The 12,547-nt window shown below is 42.8% G+C and overlaps 3 protein-coding genes across 17 annotated transcripts in view; all 3 read right to left on the bottom strand.

Annotated features, from left to right (window-relative positions):
- LOC121689321 (probable E3 ubiquitin-protein ligase HECTD4) overlaps positions 1-691 on the bottom strand; it is a 70,821-nt gene extending 70,130 nt beyond the window's left edge. For all 11 annotated transcript variants that reach the window (XM_042069024.1, XM_042069026.1, XM_042069029.1 and 8 more), the window contains exon 1: positions 53-691. In XM_042069024.1, the coding sequence (XP_041924958.1) occupies positions 53-199 (147 nt within the window). In that variant the 5' untranslated portion in view covers positions 200-691. The remainder of the gene's footprint in view (positions 1-52) is intronic.
- Positions 692-1,295: 604 nt separating this feature from the next.
- On the bottom strand, positions 1,296-7,831 carry LOC121689323 (group 3 secretory phospholipase A2-like). 4 transcript variants are annotated; one of them, XM_042069038.1, is made up of 8 exons: positions 7,474-7,831; positions 7,089-7,139; positions 6,069-6,201; positions 5,297-5,431; positions 2,835-3,967; positions 2,015-2,141; positions 1,682-1,801; positions 1,296-1,531 (listed from the first exon to the last, which is right to left on the bottom strand). In XM_042069038.1, exons 3-8 carry the CDS (start codon positions 6,197-6,199, stop codon positions 1,366-1,368), a joined length of 1,812 nt encoding a protein of 603 aa, XP_041924972.1. In that variant the 5' UTR covers positions 6,200-6,201; positions 7,089-7,139; positions 7,474-7,831; the 3' UTR covers positions 1,296-1,365. The 4 variants fall into 4 exon arrangements, with proteins under 4 accessions (XP_041924972.1, XP_041924973.1, XP_041924970.1 ...); XM_042069039.1 differs by having other exon boundaries at positions 7,686-7,831; XM_042069036.1 differs by having other exon boundaries at positions 7,089-7,831.
- Positions 7,832-8,410: 579 nt separating this feature from the next.
- LOC121689325 (rabphilin-3A-like) overlaps positions 8,411-12,547 on the bottom strand; it is a 37,617-nt gene continuing 33,480 nt past the window's right edge. For both annotated transcript variants that reach the window (XM_042069042.1, XM_042069043.1), the window contains exons 19-20: positions 12,128-12,224; positions 8,411-11,194 (exon numbers count right to left, since the gene is read on the bottom strand). In XM_042069042.1, coding sequence (XP_041924976.1) covers positions 11,064-11,194; positions 12,128-12,224 — 228 coding nt within the window. In that variant the 3' untranslated portion in view covers positions 8,411-11,063. The remainder of the gene's footprint in view (positions 11,195-12,127; positions 12,225-12,547) is intronic.

Raw genomic sequence — 12,547 nt, 5'->3', positions numbered from 1 at the left:
GTTACACCTTCATTCCAACAGGATGACGGTTACATTAGCTAATGAGACCCACCTCTTGTTCGGTGTCCCCCTGCTCCGAAACCCCAATCTCACTGGGTAGTTCGGCCAGGTCTGTCACCCGAATGAGCCCATCGTGAAGGAAAATAGTCTCTTCCTTCACTGACAGCCATTGGGACGAATCGACGGCCCCTGAGCCCATCTCTCTCTCCCCTTGGAAAATTAACGTAGTGGTCGAACATTAAAATTAAGTACCCAAGGTGACCGTAGTGCTCTACCCGGCAACAGACATCGTGTTGTCAGCGAAAATAAAACACCACCAATAGTGTCAGTTGAGCGACGCCCGTGCAGCTTGTAGCTGCGGCTAACGAGCTAGCTGGGTAGCTAGTTAGCTTCTGCTTTGACACCGCAGGTTGGCTTAATGGCTTTTCTGATAGAGCGCTTTCTCTCCCGTATTTTCGGTGGGGTGGGCGTGACACTCTCCTCAAATTCGTTATATTTCCACTGTTTCATCAATGGCCTCCCTATATAGCTAAGGTACAACTCTAGGCAGGGCCAATGCACGATGTGCGTTGAAGTGATAGGCTTCAGCGGTGGTCCAACTCTTGTTTTTTCCTTTTAACACCCAGATAATGAAAGCTCCTCAGCTGTCAGTGAGACGCCATTTTTCTTAGCCCAAGTCTTTCCCGGCATGCCGTGCGCAATACGATAAACACCACAACAAAGTGGACCAATGAAAGCCCGATTATTGGTTATCAAATGTGGGTTTCCGTTCTTCAGATAAAGGTGATTTAAACCCGTTTTCCAATTATTATTATTAGCAACATATAATTACGACTGAGCAGATAATTTACATGTATCTCAGGGTTTAGCATATCGTGCAAGGTTCTACAACGCACTTTTAGTAGGCTACCCAATAAGCCTGAACATCTTCATTCTGAAATACGTATTTGACAATTGGATGGATGTTTCTATTTTTCTCGTCTAGTACGACCTAATGTATCAAATAAAGTTGTCTTTGCGGAATTCCTCGAATGCAACATCCCGTAAGCAAACCCAAACCACTGTGCGCCTCTTGCTTCAGAGCAAATATGATGTGTTAGCAGCACCACCAAGTGGACAGTATGGAGACCATTGAACCGGCACATTTGACAGACAAGTTTGATGACTTGCAAGTCCCATCTGATCCTCAACAATACAATTTAAATAATAAGCAACCGGTTAGGCTATAAATGTGACAGTAAATTAGTGACTATGTTAAATTGTGATGATTAATCTGAGACTGTTGTGTATGAAAGTTCTCTGACACATTCATTTATTAAATAAAAATCCAGGCAAAAGTGATTAATTTTCTTAAAAAATCAAATGCTACGTTAATTTTGATTGCATTATCTTCAAGCAGCGTTTATACAATAAAACAGGAGTTCTTCTTTTGTATCGCTTTGGACGTTGTTGCTTAATTACTTGTCCTCCATCATCCATTTTCCTCAGAGCCACCAGCAAGCCGGTTGCAGGGAAAACAACAGCCGAACACCTCAAAGAAATAAAGGAAAAAATGTTATCTCCATCACACACACACACACACACACACACACACAGAGAGAGAGAGAGATAGCCTTTACATGTGCCTGTAGTTGTATAGTAATACTAGCCTTACACTCAACAGCTTAATTGCCATTCTTACCTGGTACTCTTGCTACAGTATTTGGTACTCTGCAATCCAAAACAGAGCAAAGACACATGATCTTGTAAAAGGGTCTGAATGGTTTTGGCATCCTTTAGATGTCTGATGTGGCCTGACAACCTACAAGAAGCGGTGGAGGGTAGTCAATGAAGAAGTGACAAGAGAACAGAGAAGAAGAGTGAAGGCAAGAAATTAATTTGTGATATGTTTCTGATATGAAGGACCCTAGGATAAAACCAATAAAAGGGAGAAGTTAAAGAATACTCATGCAATTCCCCCCTGTCAGTGAGTGAAACGTAGGCTACTGTTTCATGTGTGCACTGTTTTTCTTACCTGTGGGTACAGTCACAATGGTAAATACTCTTTGACTCATTGTTGTTGTAGCCATATCTTCTCTCAAAAGGGGGGATTTTATGTGCACAGTCATCCAAGTCTTTGAGGTGACTGCAGAGAAGATTGCCTACAGTAGACCAGAGAACAACATGAAGTTTATTCTAAGCAATTAGATGCTTTGCCTGTCCAGAAAATGTAAACCTACACGAATGGACTTTATTAGGCATAACAATTCCTACAACACTTAAATATATTATGAAATTGTTCAATACATATTACAGAATCATAGAACTAATGCAATGATGTAAATATCACCATAAGGATAAAAATGTTGATTGATACTTTAAATGACTATAACTTTGGACTATCACTGTGGTCTGTTTGCACCTTCCGTGGGTTTGTACATTTCATTATCCTCTGGCCTGAAGACAAATAGTTGAAGCTAGAGCCGTCATAAAATTCTCGTGGCTTCCCTACGCTATGATGCTACCTGAGGTATGTGTGCCCTATGGCTGAGAATTGCCCCGGCAGCTATACAGCTGCCTCTCTCTCACACCCTTCTCCTGGCCAGCTGCACCACGCCGTGGTGACACTAAAATGATCGTTTGTGATTGTGATCACGACTGTGATTACCACTGTCTTACATTGGTACTCTCTCACTCCTTCTGTTGTTTCAAGTGAACACAACAGTTCATATAAATGGTAGAATATGTCTAGACAAGATTGTGGATTTAGGACTGAGTATGGCTTATGCGCTATGATATAAAGCAAACCCCTTCAGCAGTTAAACAACCATTCCCCAAGAGACACACTGATGTACCTGATTGATTGGGTATTTTTGATGAGGCAGAGTCAGAGTTACTCTTTGTCCGTGGCAGAGTCTTCACTGAGATCTTCCTTGGGCTGTTCTTCGCCCTTTGTGTTGTACGTGGGGTCTTTTGTTGTGAAGATTCTGTCATCTCACTCCTTGTTGATACTGCTGCTCTGGTCTGATTTGGAGAAATGTTGGTTGTACTCTGAGTGGTTGTTATTATACCTCTAGATGCCTCCACTGTGGCTAGTGTGGATGTCTGCACTGCCTTTTCCTGGGGTGACTTTGTTACATTGGCTGTGGGGTCATTTGAGGTAACTGCTGTTGATGTATTCCTTGCCTGTGCAGATGCCTCAGTCAGGGGTGTAGTGACCTTATCTGACCTTGATGTCTGAGCGACTGGAATTTGAATCATGCCTTTGTGATGTCCACTCTCCTTCCCTGCGTCTCCTGCTTCCAGGGGTGATTCTGGTTCCAAGCAGGCCTCTTCCCCAGAGTGAGTGGGGAAGAATGTGTCTCCTCTGGGGATACCTCTTGGTTCACATCGCCGTTGCTGATGCTGAAGCTGTGTGGGTTGGTTAAAGGGTTGTGGACTGGGTGGTACTGTCTGGTTAAGAAAACTAGGTGGTGACGCTGCAGGTGTCTGTGTTGAAGAAAGATTCATTAGCTTCTCTGCTGGCGTCATTTGAGACCTTGTTGTGTTTTTGCCTGGTATTTCCGATGGTTGTGATGTGGTTTGTGGGTTGAAAAAGAAAGATACATTCTTCTGTGTGTTATTTACATCCCCTACTGTTGGAAATGTTGTCATCTTTGATGGAAATGAAGTCTTTCTCAGTAGAGGGGTAACTGATTGTGTAGCTGACTGACTTGGAGCCACTTTCTTGGCTTTGCGGCTCTGAGATTTCCTTCCTTTCTTTGCCTTTTGATGGAATTTGTTCCCTTTCACTGGCTTTAGTTTACCAGAGTCTCGGGGAGTCACAGGCTTTACTCGAGATGTGATGGGGGTTTTAACTGAGGGTTCGACTGTCACATGGTGACCTACTGATAGGACAGGGTCCTTAGTTCTTGAGATCAAGTAGGTGGCATTATATAGATCTTGCGTCTGGAGAACAGCATACGGTGCCATTTGAATTTCTGTGCATCTGTGGACATACAGAAAAATTATGTGTTAAAGGAGAATTCCGGTGTGATATTGACCTAAAGTGTATTGAAACATGATACCGAGTGTGAACGTATGTCTCATAGCCCATCTCGGCTTGTCCCCTGCACTCCAAAATCTGGCGCTAGTTAGCCGATGCTACCAACAGCTTTTTCAATAGTGGTGCTTCGGCATCGGGCTAGCCATGCAAATAAATCACTGTTTTACACCCATTTACGAGGCTCAATGTATCTCAACACTTCATTGGTAGACTTCCGAGGGCCCTGACATTTAAAACAAGACACTGAGAACTTTGAAAAAGCACTGGTAGTTTACTTACAAAACGATTTATACAGACAGTATCTTCACGAAGCGTTTGCAGCCATCTTGAATTTAGTCACGATAAGTCGAGCAACGAGTAAGAATGAACAGGTATGATAAGGGATCAGATTCCAAAAATAATTCAGTGGAAATGCATGGATTCCAGTTGCTGCTACTGGAAGAAACTGGAATCCATGCATTTCCACTGAATTATTTTTGAAATTTTTTAAAACAGTGATTTATTTGCATGGCTAGCCCGATGCCGAAGCACCACTATTGAAAAAGCTGTTGGTAGCATCGGCTAACTAGCGCCAGATTTTGGAGTGCAGGGGACAAGCTGGGCTATGAGACATACGTTCACACTCGGTATCATGTTTCAATACATTTTAGGTCAATATCACACCGGAATTCTCCTTTAATTGGACTCACAAATGCTATCCCATCCAGTGGATGTATACAGGAGCAAGCAACACACACAGCACAATCCTCTGTGTTGACCTGTTTTATGGAGGCACCATAACTATAACTAGAGATAGGCTTAGACTTGTTTCCAGGGGGACCATAAATAAAAAGCAACACTGTGACCAAGACCTCAACTTGGGGAGGGTTTAGTGGAATATTGTACAAGTCAGAACCAGTATTAAAACTGTATCTCTCTCCGACACAGTAAGTATATAGACATCACACAGTCACATTTACTGTCCTACTTGATATGGTGGTATGCAGCACCTGTCTGTGTGGTACGGCCCCACTTTAGGAAATTAAAGAGCTGAAGTATACTTTAGAAGTAGTATGCAGGCACATTGGAATTAACTCCATTTCAGAAGTGCAACAGGAGTAAAAAAAAAAAAGAGAATCTTCACAGAAATCCACAATTCAGACAGCAGCGACGCTTTGATGTTGTGGGTGGTCTGCTCCATTTGATCAGGTCGATGAAAGATATCTTCACACAGTAGCCTACTAATTAAACAAGATCCGGTGTCTGAGTCTTCCGTAATGTTGCTCCACTCACCTTCCCCACCAGTTGGAGTTGGAGCAGTGTTTCCTCTGGGTGAAATCGAAACAGGGCATCCGAAGAATGTTGAAGAAGCTGTAGCCCACCATATGGGAGATGGCGTCGTTCACGTCCATCAGACACTGGCGGAATCTGGCAGGGGGCAGGAGCTTGTGTTATTTGATTCGGCAAAGCTTCATTCAACGAAGGAGAACTTTTTAGTCATGACTCACGATCCACTTAGTTTGTCATCATCAAACACCTGCTTACTGCACACAAGTGCACAACAAAACTCAACAAACCATAAAGCTATCTTTAAACCAATAACAATCTTCCCCTCAGAAGAACTAGTGATGACTATGGTCTCCATGTGTGTGGAATGTAAAATTTAGATGCCAGAGTTGGCAGAGAAGATAGGCGGAGGGGGAGAAAATTCTCTATACCTGTAAATATGTGTGTGTGTGTGTGTGTGTGTGTGTGTGTGCGCGTACCAGCATGCATGCATGTCTGTGTATGTGCATGCGTGTGTGTGCGTGCGTGCATGCATGTGCGTGCACATGCGTATGTGTGTGTGTGTGTGTGTGTGTGTGTGTGATGAGGGGTCATGCAGGGGCTCTTTTCACATTTTTCACATTTTTCTTTTCACAGATTTCTCCATTCCATGGGGTCAGCTGTCTGTCACCCCCTGTAAGACTCACAAATGAAGGTCACCCATTCCATTTTTCTTTTTCTTTAACATGGGTGCTTCCCTCACCCCCTCTGGGGCGAAGACAGCAGCAAGCATGCTCACCTGTGGTCACAGTCACAGTGCGAGACAGTGAAGATGTTGCGGTTGAAGACTCCAAAGTTCACAGTGAAGGAGTGGATGACACTGGAACAGTGGTCGTGTTCACGGCAGCACCTGTCTGTGGGCTCAAACATGCCTGAGGAGGGAAACACCAACAAGCTCTGAAAGACCACATCAATTTCACACTGGGTATAATAAATGAAGTGCATTATTTCAAGGTGCATATCTACAAAAAAATCAGACACAGACAGCAAAGATGAGGCACTTGATCAGAAATTGCTATTATGCACGGAAATCCCTTGAGTAACATTCTGCTAGATCTAGTTTGAACCGTGACACATAGGCTAGAGCATAGGTTCTCAAAGTGCGGCCCGGGGGCCAATGGCGGCCCGCGGAAACATTTCTGGCGGCCCGCGATAACATCTGATAACATCTGTAAAACTGTTAAAACTGTACTGTGTGCTTTGAAAAGAATGAATCTCCGTTTAGTGGTGTTTCGTGGCCGTCAGGTTTTCCAGTGGTGCTTTGGTAGCTGGAATTGGCCCAGAATAAGGCCTATACTAAGAAGCAAGGCACACTGAGACTGTTTGTTCTAAATAAGTTTGTACTTGAAATGGACTGCAACCAGAACTGTTATATCCCAAATGTGTCTGTTAAGGGTAGAGAACCCCAGGGATTGTGTGTGCATTGTTTTGCCAGGTTTAGCCTCAGTTATGAATGAAAATGTGTTTAATGCAATAAATAGAAACTGTAGAGATGCAACCTGGTCTTTAAAATGATTACAAATAGGATTTTTTTCCAGTTTTTTTTTTCTCCCCCCGCCCCTTTGGCGGCCCTCAGTTCAATGTTGGGTTCCTGAATTGGCCCTCACCAATCAAAACTTTGAGAACCCCTGGGCTAGAGCCTTTCAATTATGAAGAAATTTGGCGACATAAGCCTTTGGGAATTATGGATGCTTTCCTTCAACACACCCTGTTCAACTATTACTACTATCAAACTGTCTGTTCACAACATTCTACTTACCGAGCTGTTCATATTCAAGGGCTTTGCTACCAGTGCCGCACCATAGGGTACCTGGAAAAATAATAGCACGTTTTGTCCGCCTTGTGATTCCTGAGGTCCGCCTTCCCATTTGCGTTATTTGTGGTTCATTCTTCTCTGAAACTGAAGTGTCCCGTCCATAACAAGGACTGTCCTGTCCCGTTATTACACTAAAATTATAACTGTTGGCAATGATTACATCAACTTGCAAGTTTTGCCTTCTACGACATAAAGAAAGATACTGTCCGATGACCACATCGTCCTCATGTGTTTTGCAGTATACAAGCTGACGGTTTTCATTCCAAATACTTGAATACAACACTAAAGACTTTGCATGTGTCCCATTTTTCCCAAGAAGAAAACTTACTTGGGTGCCCCCAACTATTAAGTGAGCATGGAAGCACAGAAGCTCGTCTTCCTTGGCTTCTGATACTCCCCACGGACAGAGCATGGCCAAAGTAAGAACAAATGGTAACAGAACTGTCACCTGCATCTCAACAATAAATAAACAATACAATAATTACTACTACTAAGTAATTATAAAAAGCGTCAAAGAATCAGTTCTTCGGCGTAACTTACATCCATAGTAGAAGCTTCGGAGGCTAATTGCACGGTCATTACATTACCAAAATGCGCAAAGGCGCACCGATTGCACAAGCTTGCAAGTGGCAGCCGGAAAGAAATCATTCAATACCAACAATGACGTTTGCGTTGACACCATCTGACGGATCCAATGAATGACTGTACAATACTATATTCTACACCCATTGGCTCCAACAGAAAGGGGGAAGAGAAGGGTTAGTGGAGGTGTTTCGCTGCCAATGCAAATTAAGACACTAAGTGTTGTTTGGGTTCGACAGTATTTTTGATCCCTCTAAGCCAGAAATTGTTATCGGAAGAATGCTTTGTTTATTATTTACTTGTGGCACTCAGAAGGCTGCTCAAGGAAACATTATTTCCATGTTAACCTTTCGTGCGTGCCTATACTTGAACCTTACATAACAAAATCACTTCTTTCAGTAAATGCAGAGAGCGTGGAACTGGAAACGCTGTATCGCCACTTAGCAAGACCAATGACATATTAAAATATCTCCTACTTTCTGACTAGACTACAGAAACTGTATAATCTACAAACGAATGAAGTAACCTGTTTGTAAGTTAAACCACATTGTTTCAAAAGAATTTCAATTTCTAAAGACGTGTAGAAGGTGTGGCAAAGCATTTGTTTTTTAAAATAAAGGAGTGAGGTGAGCTCAACAGCAACAACAAATAACCATAATCAAAGAATGACACTTGTAAGTTAGGAGTTTACATGAGAGTTTATTGGTCAGTGAGGACCAGATCTATGTAAAATAGATATTTTTACATGCAAAACAAAGTCCAAACATACAAGTTATTTTCTGCTTTCTCAAGGACATGCACTACATATATACAGTCCATTATGATAAAGCAGCAATCATTCCATAAGCAGTAAACATGTAGAACAGGGAGAATGGGGTAGACTTAGTTTTAAACATAAATATTATTTTAAAAACTTGTGTTAGGTTTGTCAAGTAAATCATGTTTTAATTTATTTATTTTTTCTTTCATTAGATCATCTGTGTCTGCATCTTTATGGGAAAACGGCCAATTAAACAGACCCACAAACTTTTCACTTGAAGAAACCCACCCCTCAGAAATTTTGGAATACTGAATTTCTGAAGTCTTCAGAGTGCACCACATATCTTTTACCCTGCAAAACTAAGGGGTGGTTTTCTGCATCAATGTAAACATTTTTCAGGCATTATTCACAGTCACTATTGTAGGGGGAGGGGGGGTTCTGACAGGCAACCAGAGTTTATCTAAGGGAAGAGGGGAGGGCTAGAACAGTGCTACAAACGTAAGGGGGGACTATCAAGTGCTAGGAGGAAGGAAGTCAAGAGGATAGGTTGGAGGATGGGGAGTGGGGATAAGCCTCATCTACATCATGAACAACAACACACTATCTCATGCATAGGGCTTGAGGGTGGGGGGGGGGCTCCCATGAAAACTTGCAGCAGAAAGATTGATAGAAACTTTTGAGGTCACATACCATTGAATATTGTGTGCTTTCCTGATTACTCACACACGGATCGGGCTGTAGCCACACGCTAAAAGCATCAGGTGATTTGAAGAAGGGGAGGGGGGAGAGGGGTGGGAGCTTTGTGCAGTTTGGGAAAGGAGGTGGGGGCTGGAGGCAGTGGGTGGGGTTCAGATGGAGGATGCCTTAGCATACTGCATGACTGCCCCAGGCACCAGACGAGGGAGAGGCCACAAAGCACTTGGCATGCAAGAACGGGCAGGGGAGAGTCGAGCGAACTCTCGCTCTGTGGAACTCGAAAGCGAGCGACAGGTCGGGACTCTACGCACTCTTTCCTCCTCCCCCCCGCCGAGAAGGAATGACAAGGCAGTAAGAGCAAGTGGTGCTGAGATTATGCAGGCGTCTGCCTTTCTCTGCTCAGGTAGAATCAATGTGGTAGAAAATCTCATGAGACATTTCCACTCCCAAAGGGTCTGAGAAAGAGAAGGGACAATTTGCTCTTTTACGGCTTCATGTAAACAACCACTAGTTTCTGTGCATTGATTTTTTCCCCCATTTTTTTTTTTTGTAATATACACAACAGGAGTTTTGTGTTGTTGTTTGTTTTCACCACTCTCTAACCACCTACAAAGATCAGTCAAGGTATCTAACATTGAGGAACATGACTTCAAGCATAACTCCATAAGTGGGCATCTAGGCCATGTACATCCAAAGCTAACTTCAACATAAACTGACTTTTTTTTGCACTTATAGCAAAATGGACAATACTGTATTTCCATTCTACAATGCTAAGTAATCATCACAAAATATCATAAATAATGTGAGTCATGATGCTAATTAATTACCAAGTAATACTACTACAGGTTAACTCTAAAACAAGAAAGAACAGTCTTGACATAATCCTAAGAAGTTGTCAGAGCTCACTGCATTTCACAATAGCACAGGCCTGTCACTTTTGTGTCAATCATGCTCCACTTTTCTTTACTGTGCTTTGATTTCCCTTTTTATGCCATTATCTTTGATACCTTTTTGACATGTTGCTAAGACGTGATAAAGCATTTGAATGTACAAAAGAAAATGCTCTCATCTCTTGAGATGGGTGAGGACGCGGTTGTGTAATGGTGTTAGCTTCTCGTTCGTTCATGCTTCTACACGTGACTCTGTGCTTTCCACCTGTTGGCCTCATCATCTGATGTCAACATTCCACACCTGACAGCTGAGAGGAGGCGGCATGTCCAGCCCAGTGCAGGCGGCAAACTGCAGACCCTACACCTACCCTGTGCCGGCTTTTTTTGTGCAAGCTCAGTCTCATCGTCTAAGCCTTGCGGTTTTCTGAAGTCGCTTTTAAAACATTTCAGTTTCTTTTTTAGCATAAACTTTGGAGATATCACAATCCCATGACTGACTAATCAGTGGCCACCCCTGAGTCTCTCTACTCTCCTCACCAACAGTTAAGAATGACATCTCTATTTTTTTCTCTCTTTTTTTCTCTCTCTCTCTTTCTCTGCCTGTTTCATGACAATGAATATATTCTCGAGTATTTCAGGAGTGATTGCACATTACCCAGTGATGACGGTAAGAGCGGTGAGAGATACGCCCGAAAGAGGGCCGCTTGGTGTTTATGGGATAGGGGGTGCTCAGTGCAGCAGTGGTTAAAGTCAGTCCACTGTTAGAAGGATGCAGGACATTGAAGTCTAAAAGGAGACCAAAGTAGATACGAGTGCTAGTTAGTTTAAGGAATGCAGGGCTGGACATCGTAAACAGTGGAGGTCTGGGGTCAGCCGGAGGTGGAGAAGCATGGTGTGGCGTGGAGGCGATGTGTGGACGGCGGTCAGTAGGGGTGGACGTCATGCAAGGCGGGCATGAGAGGGGGTGGACAGAGCCCCAACGGAGCCCCCTTAATCACTGGTGTCGTGGTTCGCGTTGAGCAGGGTGTGCCAGCGCTCAATCTTCTTGTCCTTGTTCTTGAGGCACTCGTACCAGTGTTTCAGTTGCTCGCCTTTGGCCGTGATGCCCAGCTGGCAGCCGCCTGTCACCACGACGCCCGGGAAGACGGAGGAGAAGAGGGAGTAAAAAAAAAGGAGAGAAAATTAACTGTCAATCAAACTGCATGTAAACTGTTCCCTAAAATAACTTTTCAACTTTTTACAATATCAACAGTGTTATTTTATAGTGACAAAATGTTACATTCAAAAGATGCTTATTTGTGACTTAACCACAATACTTTTCAGGAGGATAGCATGTCTGTGAGTTACAGTGTACAGTAGCAGAGGACTGTGCATCCAGTTCACGTTTGTTCCGTCTAATGTAACATTTGCTATGAGTGAGAAAAATGAACTATTGTGCTTAAAAGCACAATATTTTCAACATTTCTTGTCCCAGGTTTCTGTCTTTGAAGTTGTTTTGACAATAATAAAGTTAGCTTGCACTATGCTGGCTTCTTTCCCCCTTTTGAACAGATCAAAATGATTTTCAAAATGACTTTTGAAAGTCATTTCCTAGGCAAGTACTGAGACTGGGGAAGGTAAAATGTCCATAGTAAATAAAATTCAGTCTTTGCTTTGCATTGTTTACAGAATGGAAACCATTATTTACACCATAAGGGAAGGTGCAGCAAAGCATCAACTCAATGTGATCAAGTGTGAAAACTGAAACATATCTTACAGTGTGACTCAATTGCTTCAATTCTGTGCAAATGTTTCAATTGCGAAAATGATTTAGTGAGACAGAGAGAGAGAGAGGGAGAGTAAGAGGGTGAGTGAGTGAGTGAGTGAGTGAAAGAGAGAGAGAGAGAGAGAGAGAGAGAGAGAGAGAGAGAGAGAGAGAGAGAGAGAGTACTTTGCTGAGATTGTGTTGGTGCCTACAGATGGCTTGGCACCTCTGGGAACAGCTTTTAGGTAATTAGATTTGAAACAGCCGGCAAAGAGCTGCCCTTCTGAATGTTATGAAACTCCTTCCTCACCGATGTAGTCATTGGATTTGCCAATGTCGTAGTCCCAAACGGAAATGCCCAGGGTCTTTTTGGCCAACTCTGCGTGTTTGATTTCATAGCTGAATTCCTGCAAGACAAGCATGGTTTTTGCTGAAATTCTTATTTCGCATTTCATTTTTTTTTCTGTGAAATTATGACAGCGATGTGATGCTGCATGTATACAAGTCGGCATTCAAGTAAACAAATAAATAAGACATCAAAATGGAAAGAAAGCAAGCAAAAAATGGAGATGGAATAGAAGAAAAAGAAAGTCGAGAGGAACGACTAAATATGAAGGGTAAAAAAGACAGAAAGAAAATATTAATGAAAAATAAGGAAAGACAAGAAAGTAATGCGTGTGAATATATGGGCCATATGAGTGTGAAGAGCTGCTTTGAGTGGGTGATGTTT

This window comes from Alosa sapidissima, chromosome 18, assembly GCF_018492685.1.
Source record: "Alosa sapidissima isolate fAloSap1 chromosome 18, fAloSap1.pri, whole genome shotgun sequence".
In the NCBI taxonomy this organism is placed as follows: Eukaryota; Metazoa; Chordata; class Actinopteri; order Clupeiformes; family Clupeidae; genus Alosa; species Alosa sapidissima.
This window is presented reverse-complemented; position numbering and strand designations above follow the sequence as displayed.